The sequence below is a fragment of the Myotis daubentonii genome, chromosome 3 (genome assembly GCF_963259705.1).
Source record: "Myotis daubentonii chromosome 3, mMyoDau2.1, whole genome shotgun sequence".
In the NCBI taxonomy this organism is placed as follows: domain Eukaryota; kingdom Metazoa; phylum Chordata; class Mammalia; order Chiroptera; family Vespertilionidae; genus Myotis; species Myotis daubentonii.
Window position 1 is genome coordinate 118,493,526 of NC_081842.1, and position 20,104 is coordinate 118,513,629.

The window sequence follows — 20,104 nt, forward strand, 5'->3', positions numbered from 1 at the left end:
GTGCAGGAGGCAGGAGATCGATTCTCTCTCATCATTGATGTTTCTGTCTCTCTCTCTCCCTCTGCCTTCCTCTCTGAAATCAGTAAAAATATACAGTATTAACAAAAATAAAAATAGCCCCAGCCGGTTTGGCTCAGTGGATAGAGCACTGGCCTGCGGACCAAAGGGTCCCGGGTTCGATTCTGGTCAACGGCACATGCCTGGGTTGCTGGGTCAATCCTCAGTAGGGGCTGTGCAGGAGACAGCCGATCAATGATTCTCTCTCATTGCTGATGCTTCTCTCTCTCTTCCTTTCTAAAATGAAAAAAATATATATTTTAAAAATAATAAATAAATAAATATAAATAGGCCATGAATCAAACATCACCACTCTCCATCCAGTCCCCTTACACCCTCTTTTGTCTTTGCTCCCCGCCCTACCCCCCCCCCCACACACACACACCCTACACACACACACACTCTGATGGGGTCTGTAAAATGGGGTCAGGATTTCTACTTCAACCAAAGACGATGCTTCTGCACAGCCCTCCTTCCTTGCCCATCTCTGTTCCCAGTCCTGTGGGGTCTCTCCCTCCTTCTTCTCCATCTAACTTGGTGGGCCCTGCTCCCCCCCCCCCGCCCCCCACCTCCTGTCTGCAGCCTCCCCCTTTCTCCTCCAGTGGCTGAGCTCCCCAAAGGCAGGGCGGGGCAGGGCGGGGCAGGCCTTGCGGTGGTGCGGAGCTGCGCAGGCCAGCCCAGACAGGGCCTGAAGGAGAGCTGGGGTGACAGGTCAAGAGGAGGAGGAGGAGGAGGAGGAGGGAGGGACGGAGGGATGGACGTGGAGCCTGTCCCTTGGGAGAGGCACCGGACTCCTCGGCTGCCCCGACCCAGCAACTTTTCTAGGCCCCTGCACAGCTGTCACCCTCCACTCCTCGCTGCCTCCCGCTTCCTTTCAAGTTTTGAACTCAATTTCTCTGACTCAGCCCCGCCCCCCTCTCTGCTGTGTCACCACAAGCCCAAGGCTGCCCCTTGGCCTTGGGCAGGCGTGCCTGTCCTGTCGCCCATAATGGTGCTACCCACTCTCCTGGAGTAGTTAGTGAAACTTAACAAATAAAACGAAGCAGCTCTGAAGATTATAAATTGCGCACTGGGAACACCACAGGCTGCAGAGGGCTGTGCAACCGGGGCTCGGGCCAAACTCTGGGAGCTTCCTGATGGCTCTCACCTCACATCTCCCTTTCCAGTCCAGCCCACCAAACACCCACAGCAAACTAACCTCTCGGTTGGAGCATCTGCCCCCTGGTGGTCAGTGCATGTCATAGCGACTGGTCGAGCTGTTGAACTCCCAGTGGATCTTCGGTCGAGGGGACAATTTGCAGATTAGGCTTTTTGCCGGGAGCCGGTCCATCCTTGCTGTTTCAAGGGACCTGGCATATATGGCATACGGTTCTTAATATGTTTGCTCACCTTCTTGGCGCTGTGTTTTAACCAAGGTCACCTCTCCGAGAAAGGTTGAATCCCCAGGTAGGGATTTTCCCCTGAAGTTAGGGAGGGAATAAAACCCCTCAACTAAGTGCCAGGCGGGTAATTAATCCCTTTAACTACGAACAATCATGCTTAAACTACATAATCTTTTCTCCCAGGAATGGAGATAAGAAACGCCCTAACCTTTGTAATAGAGATTGATAGGATTGAATCAACTGGTATAAATACAGTTGTAACAAGACAGAAACACTCAGAACTTAGAACACAGAATTCAGAAGACAGAACTCAGAACACAGAACTAAGGACACAGGGCTTGGAAGACAGGACCAAGAGAGACAGAGCCTAGGCACAGAACCTACACAGAACGTTCTCTAGGGACAGAAGAACTTCGCTGGTGAGAGCATGCCGGAGGATCCTGGACAGGGACTGGCCTTGGAGCCTGGAGGCGGAGCCTGGCGAGAGAACATGGCAGGGGATCCTGGACTGAACCTGACTACAGAAATATGTCAAGAGAACCTGACTAGAACCTGGTGACCGAACCTGGCTGGAGATCCTAAGCAGAACCTCTCTGGAGATCGAGACCAGAACTTGGCTGGAGATCCTGGCTGTAGATCCTGGCTAGGCTGCTGATCAACTGAACACTGTCTCCGTCTCCTTCCTTCTTCGCCGACTCCGTCCACACCTTTGGGGACCCCTGGACCCGCTGGGGTTGGACCCCAGCAGCTTTTATTATATAGGATTGCCAGATTTTTTAGAATATGGCTTCTTGAGAAGAGCTAAAGGAATTGAACGAAGAGTTTCCCACCTAACCCTATAAACTGCTTTCAAAAACCCAATTTCCTTCTGTGACAGAAGATGGTAAGCTCAATGGGAAGAGAGAAGGGCTGAGGAGAAACATGCAAAAGACACATGGAAGAAACTGAAGACTTGGGGTGTGCTGGACACTATTATACTGACAGCCATAGGTAGCAGGCCTCCTGTGGCCTCCTCTCATTTTCACTGCTTGAGGTCACACATATGGGAAAAACTAAGTCATGGTAGCTAAAATAATTCCTTGACTTTCTATATACACTTAGTGAAGTTTGAAGTTAATGAAAGAGGAGGAGGAACTTTTTAAAAGTTAGCAAAATACAAATTTCAGTTCTGCTTAATCCTGTCCAATATTTTCAAATGTTGCTTAATACAGTAACATATACATGAAAGCATGTCCTATGTTAAAAAGAAAACAAGTGGGAATGAAATATATGTAGGTTTAAATTTGAAAGGATTGTTTTTACTTGACTTGAGTAAAATGTTTTTTCTGTCCTTCCATACTGAAATTCTCGTTTTCGTTTACCTTATCATTGAGGAAAGTAGATCTCACGTTAAACTTAGTCAAGAAATAAAAACTCCTGACTTCCCCTACCAATTTAGCTGAAGGTCAGAGCTCAGTGAGCTGTTCCTAGCTGAGTCAGAACTAAATTAAGGATATAATTAGAGCCAGAAAACTTGGTGCTGGCAGCCACCACAGTGTCTGAGGAGCTCACGGATACACTAGAAGAGTTTCCCTGTGGGCATTCTCTTAAGTCAACAGTCTTTAGCTAATAATACTGTTGTATATTTGAAATACAAGTCTTTCTTAAACTTGTCTATTTGGTCAGGACACAATATATCTTTTTGAAAAGACGTTTAGGGGTGAGAATATGTGTTAATAGGTCACAATACAAATGCCAGAAAGAAATTATTTGAATAACAGGAGCTGCTACAGAGACATTTGCCAGTAAAGATGTTTAAAAATTGAAAAGTTGAACAATCTATGAAAGATAATTTTCAGAATGTTTTTTCAGTTGACCAAATACTGCTTATTTGAGTGACCATGGGATGGGGATTCAGTGAGAGAAAATTTGTGAGAGAGCTTATAGATTTCACACTGTAGTGATGGTAGTTAAATTAGTTGCCTTTACTTGGAGGAGGAAGTCCTCTGAAGTCCATGAGCTCCATGGAATTTGTCTGAGCTCCTGCAGAAGGAAGCAGCTCACCAGCACTTGTCCACATGTTTTTTTGGATGTATCACCCAGTACTAGGGATGTTTGATCATCATAATATTAAAAGTAATTCTGAGCAGTCACCTTGCAACAATCCTGTTTTTATTTAAAATCATATATTTTTTAAAATAGTGATCAAATGTTAAAGTGCTTATCTATAGTTGGCAGAAATATCAGTGAGTCTTCTCTGACTTTTATAAATTTTCTGCAGTAAATTACTTTTGGGCTGAAGGAGGTGGGGAAATTAAACATCAAACAAAATGATGGTCCTATGAGCTCATATTTTACACACTTGAGGCTTGCAAAACAGGGGCTGCCCCATTGTTCAAATTCTTCGTTAGTTTTCTGCTATTGATGATTTGGGCTTTTCTGCTACACGTTCTGCTGCTTTCTTAGCCTAGTGTTGTACCTGCCTATGGTGGGTCCCTTTTGTGATGAGAATGTCTTTCTGCCCTTGAGGCAGGCAGCTAGTTGCATTCAGTCAGGTCTGCTGTGTTGTGTGGACGGCAGGGGTCACAAGCCTTGAACTCTTGTTAAGTTTTCTCTGCACATGATTCAGAATGTACCTGAATAAAAACAGTTGCATGGAGAATAGAAACACTGTGTTTTAATTGTTGGTTTTAGGACTAAAAGTGTGCCTTCTAGTTTACATACTGAAATATTTCATCCTGAAATTGAAATATTCACTCATTTTTTATGAGGGGTATGAACATTTCTTAAAATACCACAAAGGTTGGGGTGCTAGAACTCTTCTGTCTCCAACACTAAAAATAGTCTAACTTTAGGTGAGTTTCCTTTGAAAGGGTGTTACAATGAAGATGGCAAATCGCCTTTTCTGATCACAGCCTCCTTGTCACTGCTGGATTGGTCTGAGTATTTGGGATGAGATGGAGCTGAAAAGGGCAGTTGATAGTGTATAGGGATCATTCACTCCCTCTTCATTTGTGTTAGGTGCTAAAGTTTTTCACTTAGTCTCTTCAGTTATTTCTAATATACTCTAATGGGGCCCAAAAGGCTCTTCCTTGCTTTGATCATGATCCTGAAAAGCAATGCCAGTGGAATTCAGTTTTCTTCATTTTAAATTTGAGCTGTGCACGTTATTTCACTCTCACTGTCTCGCCCCTGTTGTAATGAATACTTACTTTTTGCTTGTGCAATCAGGAATTAGGAAACAATTTGAACAGACAGAGCAAGATGTCATATTCATTGCAACTCCATATCCTTTTCTCACCCGCTTTTGTCTATTTCCTCACCTTCTGTAAAAAGAAAACTGCATTTGCCCAGGAAGCTGGGAAACAGGAAAGAACTTTCCAGCTCCATTATCTTTACTTGCATGTTATGATTGTTTTGTTTTTAGTAACAAGGAAAAATCAGATTAAATTTTCCATGTAAGTGGGATTGAGAATCACAGTGAAAGTAATTTATTTTACCATTGGTAATTTAACCAAGCCATCTCAACAATTTGAATACCCCAGCATTCATGGAAGCCTTTGATTGACATTAGAGGTGCTTCATGCTGTTAGTTAGGTTATTGCCAAGTGTTTGGTTTAGCCATCTCTCTGGAATGGCTACAACATGTAACAGCCTTGTTCCTATATTAGAGTCCCCTGGTTTTGTTTTTTTGTGTGTGTTTTTTTTAAAGAATATATTTTATTGATTTTTTACAGAGAGGAAGGGAGAGGGATAGAGAGTTAGAAACATCGATGAGAGAGAAACATCGATCAGCTGCCTCCTGCATACCTCCTACTGGGGATGTGCCCACAACCAAGGTACATGCCCTTGACTGGAATCCAACCTGGGACCTTTCAGTCTGCAGGCCGACGCTCTATCCACTGAGCCAAACCGGTTAGGGCTAGAGTCCTGTGTTTTAATGGCATTTGCTCAACATGTTCACCTTGGGTTTTAAAAATCACATAGATGAAATATTTGGTAGTGATGTACATAATTCAGTAGTTGCTATTTGAGAAAATTTTAATTTAGAAATACCAGTTATTAAAAAGTTGATTTTTAAATTTGGCAATGCTCATGATTATATCCCGACTTTAAGTATTCAAGTTCCCGGGATTAACTGCAGTTTATTTTTGTATGATAGGTCTAAAAACGTTATTTACCTCTGGCTATGTGTTGTATCAGTGGAATTGGTTTGGGCTGGAACCATGGGATTTCAGAGGGGTGGTGCACCCTACTGTAATCCCCCAGATTACAGTAGGACATAGCAGGTAATCCCCCAGAAATCTCAAAAAAGGAAGAAATCCCCCAGACAGCCCTGAGCAGTGGAATTGGTTTGGGCTGGAACCATGGAATTGGTTTGGGATGGAATCTGAAGCTCTGCAGCACTCTTTGTGGGACCCAGAGCGGTCAGCTAACATCAGAAACCAGGCTGTTGGGGCACTCAGCAAGGGTCCTAGGTCCTACCTGCTATGGTTTCTATCTCTCCCCCAGAATATTTTGGATCTGATGGTGTTTCTGGCAGGAAAATGAACATGATTTACAATCACTGGACCTAATACAAATTAAGGACTGTAAAGAATATTGTAAGGCAAACAAACAAATAAGAACCTGACAGTTCTACATCATCATCATCTTCTCTGCTGACATCATTACAAGACCTGTAATACGGTGTAATAAGACATGCCAGTGGCATCCTTATTCGTGATAAAGACCAAAAAATATTAGCTCACCTAACTTACAGGATTAGCTGGGAATCAGATACAAAGAGTTCTAACTAAATTCCAGCTCCTATTAACTCTTGCATACATCCATTCACTGAATACATTATTGAACTCTTAGTATGTGCCACTTGTGAGGAGAATAAGTTAAACATAGCTCTTTATTGCACTAATTCAGAATCCTGGGGAAGGAACACAGGGCATCTGCAAGTATGGCCTGGGCATCGGGATGCTCCTCGGAGTGTGCCAGCAGTGCCATCTCACCAGGAGCTTATCGGAAACAGAATTTTAGGAGTGGGGGATGACATGCTCTCCAGGAGAGGCTTATGCTCACCCAGGCTGAGAAGCACAGCGTTAGTGTTGTTGAAGCCCAGCAGCAGCCAGCAGCGTACATGGCTATTTCTTTCTCTGGAGGCCTGCCAGACAGCCCTCTCTTCCTGTAGCAGAGATTACAGCCCATTGGAAGCTGTTCAGCAAAGACTGCGTTGCTATTTTTTTGTGATGTTTTCTAGAGCTTCCAAAATGCCTCTGTAAGTCAGGACTTTCTTTATTGCTGGAGCTCTTAATGTGAAGGTCAGCAAGCCTGGGGCTGACGTGTGTGAGGACAGTGGGAGTGACCCTGGCACGGAAGAAGGGGAGGCCTGGACATTGTTTCTCTGGTCTCCTGTCCCGCTGCTCTCTGCCCTGGGCTCCAAGCTCCAGAGCACCCATGATGGCGTTCCCGAGTAGGGTGCACCACCCCTCTGAAATCCCAAAAAAGGAAGAAATCCCCCAGACAGCCCTGAGCAGTGTCCGCCAGGCTAATGGCAATGAAGACGAAAGGGCTGTATCCAAACTGCAGCGCAGGCAGAGTGATGTCAAAGTCTACAAGGAGTTCTGTGACTTTTATGCGAAATTGTGAGTGTCTCCTTTCCCAGAGTTCCTTCTTCCAGATGAATACGTGGGCTCTGAGCAGGGGCTGCCAGGGTGGGGCAGCAGGCTCCAGCAGGCAGCTGGGCTGCCTGGTCATGTACACTTGTGCTGGCTGAAGTGCAGATGTGAAGGAAAATGCTACCGTTAAAGTCATAGTAGTGATAGCTTTGTCTTCAGCAGGCTCCTGATAATAGTACACCTGACTGTGTAGTCCAAGAGAGAGGTCTAATGGTTTTCACTGATAGAATTATAATAGAAAATTTTTATACTCTAAAACTCCCCACAGATAAGGGACGGGTTAGGAAATTGAAAAATGAGTTACAGGCTGCTGATAAAAATACAGACTTTTGTTATGTTTAACAATCAATTTAAAGTATGCTAAGTGGGTTTCTTAATACTGTCTCTAGGGTAGTGGTTCTCAACCTTCCTAATGCCACAACCCTTTAATACAGTTCCTCATGTTGTGGTGACCCCCAACCATAAAATTATTTTCGTTGTTACTTCATCACTAATTTTGCTACTGTTATGAATCGTAATGTAAATATCTGATATGTAGGATATATTTTCATTGTTACAAATTGAACATAATTAAAGCAGAGTGATTAATCACAAAAACAATATGTAATTATATATGTGTTTTCCGATGGTCTTAGGCGACCCCTGTGAAAGGGTCGTTCAACCCCCAAAGGGGTGGCGACCCACAGGTTGAGAACCACTGCTCTAGGGGAATTGAAGGAATAAAAAAGGATGTTGTGTAACTTGCAAATACATATGTATCATGCAGTTAACCCTAGAAGTTTGTCTAGTGCATATTATTAAGTGGGTTTTAGCAAACAGTTTTTTTTTTTTAAATAGTATGGAGTAGTATTTAGACCAACTCATGCAAGATTGTTTAACCTTATACAAATTGTAATCTTGGAATTATTGCAAATTCCCAATTAGTCATTTGAGAGGTAAGGAAGATTTGACTGACCTGATTTTCTATTTCCATGAATTCATTCTGTGTGGTATTGCAACAGATGTCATTTTCACAACTCATAAAGAGTTCTTTTTAAGCATAATTGGGCAGTTATAATTATACTGTAACTAAAATGCTTGGTGAACTCTCAAGATGCTTTTTGGATTTATACATTTTTTTGCATTTTAACACCAGGAAATTTGTTTCACATATACTTTGGTAAGTGAGGCACTTAAATAATGGAAAACTTTATGATGTTAAGCTTTCTGTGTGTGCCTGATTTTTGGAAATAGATCAGCTGAAACAGCTGTGACTAGACAGTTAGTTATGAAGATTCCATACTAAAGGCATATACATACATATATATGTAATAAACATATATCTATAGCCCTGGCCGGTGTGGCTAAGTGGTAATATAGCCTCAGTTGTGCACCAAACAGTCATGAGTTCGATCTTGGCCCTGTGAGTGAGGCAAGCAATCTATGTGTCTTTCTCACATCAATGTTTCTCTCTCTCTCTCTCTCTCTCTCTCTCTCTCTCTCTCTCTCTCTCCTCCCCCCACACCCCTGCCCCGCCCTCCTTCCCTTCCAGGCTCTCTAAAAATCAATAGAAAAAAATTTTATATATATATATGGAGAGAGAGAGAGAGAGAGAGAGAGAGAGAGAGAGAGAGAATCTGCCCGGTGTATATATTCATTGCCATCAACACTTGTGTTGAAAAATTTTCTGAGGAATTAATTTATTATAGCTAACCAAATGACAGTATATCATTCATGACTTTAAAAAAGTAACTTTTATTATGTTTATTAAATCTAAAAGTCAACTCTTTAAAAAGTACATATGTCAATGTAGATTCATCCATTATAACAAATGTGCCACTTGGATGTGGGATGTTGGTGATGGGGGAGCTGTGCATGTGTGGGTCAGGGGCCATATGGGGAATCGCTGTTCCTTCCACTCAGTTTTTCTGTGAACCTAAAACTGCTCTAAAAAATAGTCCATTAAATAAGCAATCAAACAAAAACATAGTGCCAGAGGATCAAAGTCAGAAAGAAAAGGGAAATGTAAAGAGTTTAGTAGGTTAGTGAGATTATTGGAATTTTTTTCCTGAAAATTTCGTCTAATGTACTGTTTCTTTTCCTTATTTTAATGAAAAGGAATACTTAAATATATATATTACATTATTTCTAAAACTAGTTTATTTTTCCTGTGGTAAAAGCAAACAAACCACTATATGCTTCTTTTTATAATGTTTCTACCTATTTTCTAATTCTAACTATTTGAGTATTTTAACTTGAATGTAAACAGCAATTTTCAACCTTTTTCATCTCATGACACATATTAACTAATTACTAAAATTGTGTGCCAACCAAATTTTGTCAGTCTGACAAAAACATAGGTATAATTTTGATTCCTTCACTTTGGACAGCTATTGTTGTGCTGGCTGTAGTCTTATTTTTATTTGATAATCTTTTATTTATTTACTAGGACCCAGTGCACAAATTCGTGCACCTTGAAAGGAGCTGTGGGCCGCGAGGCTGCAGTGGGCACAGAGGCTGGTCTCAGCCCATCCTCCGCGCCCCCAGTCCCCTGTCTGCTGGCAGCCCTGCTCCCACCACTGCTATTCCCACATGCTGATGGCACTGACCCCACTTACACCTGCTGACGGCATGGAGCAATTGGGGCTGGCACCATCAGCAGGTGTGAGCAGCAGCTGCTGCTCCTATCACCCTCAGGAGCAGGGGGAGGTGGAGAAGCCCTCAGGTGTGATTGGGGCTGGCAGCCGCCACTCACACCCGCTGATGGTGCCGAGCAATCGGGACTGGTGCTGGGTGCCAGCAGCAGATGTGAGCAGTGGCTCTGGAGCCGGTTGCAGGGGCAGGCAGAGCAGTTGGTGCAAGAGACTGCTGCTGGCCCCAATCGCCCCTCAGGAGCAGGGGGAGGTGGAGAAGCTCTGAGGGGCAATTGGGGCTGGGGCCGGGAGCTGTAAGCAGGGCTGGTGCCAGCAGTGGGTGCAAGCCCTCAGCAGGACCACGGTGCATGGGAGCAAAGAATTTTCAGTAACCACCAGAGGCTCGCCCCGATGACAGCAATCAGCATCCTGCCTTGGTCTGGCGTCCCTCTCACCTGCTCCACCATTCCACCGCGGCCAATGCCCACCATGTTCCACCACTCTGCTGCCTGATGCCAACGTCCGCCATATTCCACACGTGCCCCATGGTGGTCAGCACACATCATAGTCACTGGTTGTTCAGTTGTTCAGTTGTTCTACTGTTTGGTCTATTTGCATATTAGGGTTTTATGTATATAGATTTAATCCTCACCAGAGGATATATTTCCATTGATTTTTAGAGAGAGGGAAAGACAGAGAGAAATATCAATGTGAAAGAAACACATAGATTGGTTGCCTCCTGCATGTGCCTCCACCAGGGCCAAGGCCAGGGAGGTGCCTGCAACTGGAATTGAACCCAGGACCCTTTGGTCCACAGGCCAGCGTTCTACCCACTAAGCCAAACCAGCTAGGGTTTATTTGATAATATAAGGGAAAAGAGATCAGTGCCCCTGACTAACTAGTTAGGTACTGCATGTTTCAAATTCTTGTAGCACACTGGTTGAAAATTGCTTTCCTATAGTACATACATCAATGACAAACATTTTGACCTTGACCCTTGAGATTTTGTTTTACTGTATCAGAAAATAAATATCTTAAGTATTTATTAGTTCACTTAAAACATCAATTTCAGCCCTGGCCAGTGTGGTGAAGTTTGTTGGACATCGTCCTATGCACCGAAAGGTTGCTGGTTTGATTCCCTGTCAGGGATCTCTGGTAGGGGACACGCAGGAGACAGCCAATTGATGTTCCACTCTCACATTAAAGTTTCTCTCTCTAAAAAAAACCAGCTGAAACAGGTTTGGCTTAGTGGATAGAGCGTCGGCCTGCGGACTGAAAGGTCCCAGGTTTGATTCCGGTCAAGGGCATGTGCCTGGGTTGCGGGCACATCCCCAGTAGGAGATGTGCAGGAGGCAGCTGATCGATGTTTCTCTCTCATCGATGTTTCTAGCTCTCTATCTCTCTCCCTTCCTCTCTGTGAAAAATCAATAAAATATTTTTAAATAGTAATCTTGTGCAATAATATTAATAAACATTAATATTAATTTTTAGTGACAAAAATAAGTGTTTTTAAAACAAGAAACACTTGGTGGGAAGTATAGCACTGTGTTACATTTTTGCAAATATCATTAACCTCTGTCTTAATAAAAGACAGTTTCTCATAACTGCTTCTGCATTCATCCTGTTGTAACGTATTGTTTTCTATAAAATCTGCAAAGGAAAGGTGGTGTTCCATAGAGATGTGATTGGAAAAGAAGGACCTTTTGAATATCTAAAAGGGTCACAGTGGGCCCTAAATTTTGAGAACCACTGAATTAAGACATTCCAGGATGGTCTTATTTTCTAGCTTTTTTGAAATTCCATTAAAATCATTGAGAATTTGGTGAATCTTTTGAAAGGGTTTATAATTAACTAGAGGCACAAAATTTGTGCAAGAATAGGCCTTCCTTCCCCCAGCTGCCAGCACCGGCTTTCCTCTGGCACCCGGGACCCAGGCTTCCCTCGCAGCCCTGGCTTCGTCAGGAAAGGTCATCCGGAAGGATGTCCAGTCTAATTAGCATATTATGCTTTTATTACTGTAGATAATAATGCTTTATATTTGAGTAGCATCTTCTGGTTTTCACAGTGGTTTTATATACTTTTTCTTATTTCGTCTTCAAAACAGTACCAAGAAGTATCCAGGTAGGTGTGGGCTTACCATGCTTCATCCTGGGACACCTGTGGATTAGTCAGGAGAAAGGAGGAAGCACAGCCCTTTCTAGAGCTTTGCTAAAACTCCCGCAGTTTGTCTGGCTTATGGCAAAGCCAGGTGAAGAAGGGAATTTTACATATTTTTCTTCCTAACCCACAACAATTTTGAAATGACAGAGTAGAAAATTTATTTTAGTGTGAGGTGTAGGCAAGGTTTGCCAAGTAGTGAGGCTGCCTCCCTTCCTCCCTTTCTCCTTTTTTTGGGGGGGCTGGGGTCGGTGGGGAGGGAGTTAATTCTGCATTTAATCCTATGAAGTTAAATTGAGTGTGATTGGTATGAAGTTATAAACATGGTACTGAGTAAGTTATGGCAAAGCTACAAAATAGGAATACTGTTCTTTGAAGCATTTGGGGGAGAAAGGCAAAGTTGTCTTCCATTGGGGTGGAGTGAAAGTGAAACAAGGTTATGTGTGAAGACATTTGTTAAACAAACAGCAAAACAAGGCCTTAATCTGTCTGTGAAATGGAGACTCTCCCTCCACCTGTCTCACAGAGTAGTGGTGAAGATTCAGAACGTTGGCAGGAACTTGATCAGATGGTCAGAAGCTGCACCAGGGGACCAGACACACAGGTGCAACTTGTGCTCTGAGTGGGCATCTGAAAATAAACTTACCAAATTACAAAGAGTGGCTTAGCTTAGCCTGTTTTAGGGGACCTTCTTCACTTGGAGGCCTTTCAGAAACAAAACAGTTCTTTATGTGAAATTCAGGGAAGCCATTAGAGAATAACTAATTGTCTGATTATATGCCTTATTATATCCTCTTCTTGCAAACTGCACAATGGTTAGGTGGAACTTGGGACCACTTATTGAATGCGTCCTGTGTGTTTCCAGGTATAGTGGAATGGTTGGCGAGGAAGTTACCAACACCTTGGGCTCACCATCAGTGCTCATTTGACTGCCTGGTTTTACTTTCCCCATCTGCAAAGTGTGGTGGTGTCCCTATAGTGTGTTCTCAAGTGTTTTAAAATTGATATTATAATATGATTGTGATTTTATTAGTAGGGGACCTGGATTCTAGTCCTATATCTTCCATTAACTAATTAGTTTTGTAAGTTTGGGCTAGTCACTCCATTCCTCCAAACTCCCATTTCATCATCTGTAAAGTGATCTTTATAATGTAAAATTCTGTGATTTTAAGATATATTTTATAATATTAGTGTTTAATATTTGTCTTACCAATTGAATTATAGGACTAAGGAATTTTGACTGGTTTTTAAGAGTTACTCGCCGAAACCGGTTTGGCTCAGTGGATAGAGCGTCGGCCTGCGGACTGAAGGGTCCCGGGTTCGATTCCGGTCGAGGGCATGTACCTGGGTTGTGGGCATATCTCCAGTGGGGGATGTGCAGGAGGCAGCTGATCTATGTTTCTCTCTCATCGATGTTTCTAGCTCTCTATCTCTCTCCCTTCCTCTCTGTAAAAAATCAATAAAATATATTTTAAAAAAAAAAAAGAGTTACTTGAGCAGTTGCTTTCAACAGGATCTAATCAAAAGAGGGATCATCTGTGTCTGTGCAATGGCATGGCATTCATTAACATGAAAACAAAAAATTGGGCTGTATAGATAAAATATGATATTTGTGATCAGATAGAATGTGCTCTTTAGTTCTTTCTGTTTTTTGGTCTTATGTCTAAAAAAAGGTTAATCTGTGACTTCCTGTCCTTTGTTTTTTACAGTAACATGGCCAATGCCCTGGCCAATGCCACTTGTGAGCGCTGCAGGGGGGGTTTTGCACCCGCCGAGAAGATTGTGAACAGTAACGGCGAGCTGTACCACGAGCAGTGTTTTGTATGTGCTCAGTGCTTCCAGCAGTTCCCGGAAGGACTTTTCTATGAGGTAAGTCAACTTGGAGAGAAGCCTAAAGGTACCATTCTTTTTCCCTCCTCTCCCCTCCCCTTCTTCCTTAAACTTCAGTGTCAAAGATTGTATTGAAGTGCCAGATACAGTGCCAGATATTTGGTATCTGTCAGGTTAGTACGGATGGCTTAGATATGGAATGCTTTGACAGACCCCACCATTTACACTCTTTATTTCATCCTATTTCAGAACCCATGTTGTCTGTGACTCAACCTATCAGACCTGAGCACTTCAGCTCAGCAGACAAAATTATTTTATACACTTCAGCCTCAGTTTTTCTGGCTTCTCCACTCAGGTCCCCACTTGCTTGCTCCTGCACATACCTTTCTGAGTCCTGCCTCTGTGTCCTCCTCTCTCTGAGGGCACCACTGGACGCCCTCTCTGAAGGCAGGCATTTGTTACCTGCTCCAAAACTTTCAGGCAACTAGTGCAGCCTTGCTTGCATTTATTTTTTAAAGAGGATCATGTTTGAAAATGAGTATTTTGGGGGGATACTCTGTCCATATTTAGCTCTTCTATGTATCTTATATTCTTTTCAACACACTTGTTTTTCTTGATCCTCTGGATGACCATGTGCTCTATACTCCATTTGCATTTATTCTTACTATGAATGATACCCCCTTCTCAAAGTAAATGTCTACTTTTGGGACTGGTCTAGGGAGACTGACCTCATGCTGTTGATGAAGATAGAGTGTGGTATGTGTGTGTGTAGTGAGAGAGAGAAATTAGATAATTTACTTTTACCAACTTACTCCTTACATGTTTGTGTATATATGTTATTCATATATGTATCCCTATATAATAAGAATTTGATGACTATTAGGTACTTAATAAGTAAAATAGTATGTATATAGCCTGTCCTCCCTACCCTATTGAGCTCATGCCTTGTGGAAAAAACTGCAGACTACAGTCAGCCTGGGGCCATTCTACATACTTTGTTTGGAAGGCTCTCGAGGAAGTCCAGGCAGCCTCAAGGAGTGCCAGAGAAGCTTTCAGATAAAGGAAGATCTTGGGCCTTTTATTGATCTTCCCCTGGTCTCAGAGCCACTGGAAGCCAGCCTTTGTACATAGCTTGGCCCCTCCCATGTGCTAGCAGGCTCAGTAGAGGCAGTCAGATAACTTAGTAGCTTCAGAAAAGTATCCCAAGGCCAGTTATAGGCAATGTCTGATACTGACCTACACTGGGGTCCTGCCCAAGTGGACCCAGAACCAACATACCTGGTGATGGGCTTCAGATCACAGCAGAGCACCACCCAGTCAGTCATGCAAGTAGCACAACCAAAGAGAGATCCCAGCAGGCACCAGACGAGGCTGGGGCCAACTCTGCTTTGGGTGGCAACCCACCACTATGGCTCAGGTTCAGTCCTCATACTCTGCCAGCTTGAGAGTTAACCCCAATCACGGATGGTCCAACAGCAATCAATACTCAACTACACACCCCAGCCGGTGTGCTTGACCCTCGAACTATGAACCAGGAGGTCATGGTTTGATTCCCGATCAGAGCACATGCCTGGGTTGTGAGCTTGATCCCAGTGGGCATTGTGCAGGAGGCAGCCAATCAATGATACTTTCTCATCATTGATGTTTCTATCTCTCTCTCCCTCCCTCTCTGAAGTCAGTAAAAATATATTTAAAAATATTTTTTAAAACAGACTCAACTATAGCAAGAGGGCTCACATAACCCACACAAGGAATATTCCTGGAGCACCTAGGTCAGGTGATCAGGAAGATTGCACCATGGAGCCCCACAAGATTCCAACTGCATAAGACCACCATACCAAGATTGGGAGTCATAGCAGACCTACCTAATACACAAAGACAAACAAAAAAGGCAGACAAAATGGGGAAACAAAGAAATATGCCCCAAATGAAAGAACAGGAAAAGTTCCCAGAAAAAGAACTAAATGAAATGTAGCAGCAACCAGATGCAGAGTTCAAAACAAGGGTTATAAGCATGCTCGAGGAACTTAAGAATGGATGAATTCAGTGAGAATTTAACCAGAGAAAATAAGCATTAAAAAAGACATAAAAACCATAAAAAAGAATCAGAAGTAAAGACAGTATCTGAAATGAAGAATACACTAGAAGGAATCAATAGAAGATTAGATAAAGCAGACGATTAAATTTAGAAGACAAGATAACAGAAAACTCCCAGGCAGAGCAACAAAAAGAAAAAAGGAATTTTAAAAAATGAGGGAAGTCTAAAGACTTTTGTGAGAACATCAAGCATAGCAACATTTGCATTTTTTAATGAGAGAAAGATCTGGTGATGAGCCTCGTCTGGTGCCTGCTGGGATCTCTTTTTGGTTGTGCTACTTGCATGACTAACTGGGTGGTGCTCTGCTGTGATCTGAAGCCCATCACCAGGTATGTTGGTTCTGGGTCCACTTACCAGAAGGAGAAGAGAGAGAGCAAGGGATTGAGAACCTCTTTAAAGAGATAATGACTGAAAGCTTTCCTAATCTGGTCAGGGTAAAAGACACACAAGACCAGGAAGTGCAGATAGTCCAAAATAAGATGAGTCCAAAAAGGCCCACACCAAGACAAATCATAATTAAAATGGCAAAGGTTAAAGGCAAAGAATCTTAAGAGCATCAAGGGAAAGATACTTCGTTACCTCCAAGGGAGCTCCCATAAGACTTTCAGCTAACTTCTCAATAGAAACACTAGGAGGAATTGGCATGAAATACTCAAAGTAATGAAAATCAAGGACCTACAACCAAGATTACTCTACCCAGCAAGGCTTTCATTTACAATTGAAAGGGAAAAGAGCTTCCCAGATAAGTAAAAAGCTAAAGGATTTTAGTTGTGAATAGACTCTGAGAAGAACTGAGCCATGATGTGTTTTTAGTATCATGTGGACCACTGACTTTATATGTTGGTTCAGGCCAATGTGGGGTTTTCTTTTCTTAAGTCACCCAAGGGCATGTTTCCATTAATTCTAGAGAGAGGGGGGAAGGGAGAGGTAGAAGGAGAGAGAGAGAAACATCAACTAATTGTCTCCCACACTCACTGACCAGGGATCAAACCTGCTACCTAGGAATGTACCCTGACTAGGAATTGAATTTGCAACCCTTCGGTGAGGGACAGTGCCCCAGTCAACTGAACCACACCAGCCAGGGCTGTGGTGGTGTTTTTATTTAAAATATACAGAAAAGTTGAAAGAATAGTACAATGAATGTCACGTACCCTACACATCTTATAATATTGACATTTGCCTTTCAATACTTGTGAGGATGATTCATGATTTGACTCTTATCTGGGTTGTTTGGGGGTAAGGGACAATGGAAGAGTCATAATTTAGAGATAATTTTTGGAATACTGGCATTACCAAATGTTCTGTTTTTGAATGACGTGTTATATATCAAGTTGGGATTTTAATATAATCACTTCTGATAATGGAATATCATTTCTTTTTTTTTAAATATATATTTTATTGATTTTTTTTACAGAGAGAAAGGGAGAGGGCTAGAGAGTTAGAAACATTTATGAGAGAGAAACATCGATCAGCTGCCTCCTGCACACCCCCTACTGGGGATGTGCCCGCAACCAAGGTACATGCCCTTGACAGGAATTGAACCTGGGACCCTTCAGTCCGCAGGCCGATGCTCTATCCACTGAGCCAAACCGGTTAGGGCTGGAGTATCATTTCTTGAATTAAAAATTATTCTCACCCTAGTTTATTTAAATAATTCAAATAAGTTGAAATGCTGTTTTGAAGAGCAGACATTCAAAGGAAAAGAGATCTGAATTCTCTTCTTTTTAAGTATGTGCCAGAGTTATTGACTCACTTCTAACAGGGATAGAGAAAGGTAAAGTAGTAACTCTGCAGTGGGGAAACCTGGAAGATACCATCTTAACCAAGTGATTAAGGTTAACATCACCCTAGTAAGAAAAAGTCATATTGATATCATGTACTCCCCAGTGTATGCATATTACTACATATAAGTAGAGCATATTATTACGTGGTATTCTTCACCAAGACTATAACTTCAGTCTAATCATGAGACAACTCATAAAGAGGTGTATTCCACAGAACACCTGACCAGTGCCCTTCAAAAGTATCATGCAAGACAGGGCATTTGTCACAGATTGGAGGAATCTAAGGAGCTTCATTGGTCTGACTTCCGTAAGATTTTGTGAGTGACATTTATTCCTTCATTAATTGACCTGCCCATCCATTCAAAAAATGTTTATAATATCAATCAGTTACAATGTTCCAGGCACCATTTTATATTTTAGAATGATGAGCAAGATAGACTTGGTTTTCAAGGAACTTATTTAATATGGATTATACTAGACCAACCACGTCTTTGATTTGAGGTATGTCTGTAGTCGTATGAATTTCCTCTCAGGACTGCTTTAGCTGTGTCCCAGAGATTTCGGGTGGTTGTGTGTTCATTTTCATTTGTTTCCAGGAAGTTTTTTATTTCTTTCTTGATCTTGTTGGTAGCCCATTCATTGTTTAATAACATGCTATTTAGCCTCCATGTGTTTGGATGTTTTTGGTGTTTTTACTGTAGTTGATTTCTAATTTCATTCCACTGGGATCTGAGAAGATGCTTGCTATGATTTCAATCTTCTTGAACTTGTAGAGACTTGTTTTGTGTTCTAACATGTGGTCTATCTTTGTGAATAATCCATGTACACTTGAGAAAAATGTATATATTCTGCTGCTTTCAGGTGAAATGTTCTATAAATGTCAATTAAATCCCTCTGATCCAGTGTGTCCTTTAGATTCTCTGTTTCCTTGTTAAGTTTTTGCCTGGAAGATCTAGCCAGTGAAGTCAGTGGGATGTTAAAGTCCCCTACTATGACTGTATTGTTGTCGATCCCTCCATTAAAGTCCTCTAGAAGCTTTCCTATATATTTAGGTGTTCCTGTATTGGGTGCATATATGTTTACCAAGGTTATATCCTCTTGTTAGATAGATGCCTTTAGTATTATGTAGTGACCTCAGTTGTCTCTTTGAAGGCCTTGATTTTGAAGTCTATTTTGTCGGATATGCTCAGGCTACTCCAGGTTTTTTTTTCTTTTCCATTTGCATGGAAAAATTTTTTCCATCCCTTCACTCGCATCCTGTGTGTGTCTCTTGTTCTTAGTGGGTCTTTTGTTGACAGCATATAGTTGGGTCATGTTTTTGTATTCATTCAGCCACCCTATGCCTTTTGATTAAAGCATTTAATCCATTTACATTTAGGGTTATTGATAGATACTTATTTATTGCTATTTTGATTCTGTATGCCTTGGTTTCTCTCTCTGTTTCTTCTTTTCAGTAATCCCTTTCACATTCTTGTAATGCTGGCTGGGTGGTGATGTACTCCTTTAGCCTTTTTTTTTTTTGTCTGGGAAGTTCTTTATTGGACCATTTTATTTTGAATGATATCCTTGCTGGATATGGTAATCTTGGTTTCAGATGCTTGCATTCCATTACCTTGAGTACTTCATGCCATTTCCTTATGGCCTCTAGAGTTTCTGATGAGAAATCAGGTGTCAGCCTTGTTGGAGCTCCTTTGTAGGTAACAGTTTGCTTTTCTCTGCTGCCCTTAAGATTCTCTCTTTGTCTTTAATTTTTGGCATTTTAATTAGAATGTGTCTGGGTATGGGCCTGTGTGGGTTCTTCTTGCTTGGGGTTCTCTGTGTCTCCTAAACTTGTGTGACTTTTTCCTTTATCAGGTTAGGGAAGTTCTCTGCCATTATTTCTTCAAACACATTCTCTATCCTTTTCTTTCTTTCTGCCTCTTCTGGGACACCTACTATTCTAATATTATTATGTTTCACATTGTCCCACAGCTCCCTTAAGCTGTCTTCCTGTTTTTTAATTGTTTTTTCTTATTGGTTCTCTGATTGAGTGATTTTTTTCAACCCTGTCTTCTAATTCACTGATTCTATCCTTAGCTTCCCCTAATCTGCTGTGTATTCCTTCCAATGTGTTCTTTATTTGTGTTATGTCATTCTTTATTTCCGACTGTTTTGGGGGGTTATTTTGCATAGTTACTATATCTTTTTTCATGCTGTTGAGCATCTTTACCATCATTACTCTGAACTCTGTTTCAGATAAATTCCTTATCTCTGCTTCAGTTATCTCTTCTTCTGGAGAATTCTCTTGTTCTTTCATTTGAGGCTTATTTTTTTGTCTCCTCATTTTGGCTGTCTGTTTGGATTTGTGACTATGTATTAGGTCAAACTCAAAGGCTAATGCGGGCCAAATAAACACAGTTTAAGTTTATGTGGGCTACAAGAAAACAAGTTTCAGTTTTCATAGAAATGTAGGTTTATTTCTATAGAGACATGCTGAATACAAAGGACAGAAATAAATAAGTACTGTTAACATAAAATAATAGAACATTTTAATAAA

At 41.8% G+C, this 20,104-nt stretch overlaps 1 protein-coding gene across 8 annotated transcripts in view; it reads left to right on the top strand.

The window, feature by feature from the left end:
• The window catches only part of LIMS1 (LIM zinc finger domain containing 1), a 143,028-nt gene that overhangs the window by 101,539 nt on the left and 21,385 nt on the right, over nucleotides 1–20,104 (top strand). For 6 of the 8 annotated variants that reach the window (XM_059688351.1, XM_059688349.1, XM_059688348.1 and 3 more), the window contains one exon: nucleotides 13,566–13,725. In XM_059688351.1, coding sequence (XP_059544334.1) covers nucleotides 13,570–13,725 — 156 coding nt within the window. In that variant the 5' untranslated portion in view covers nucleotides 13,566–13,569. Of the gene's footprint in view, nucleotides 1–6,907; nucleotides 7,055–13,565; nucleotides 13,726–20,104 lie in introns of those variants that run through there. The other 2 variants (XM_059688344.1, XM_059688345.1) reach the window with 2 other exon arrangements.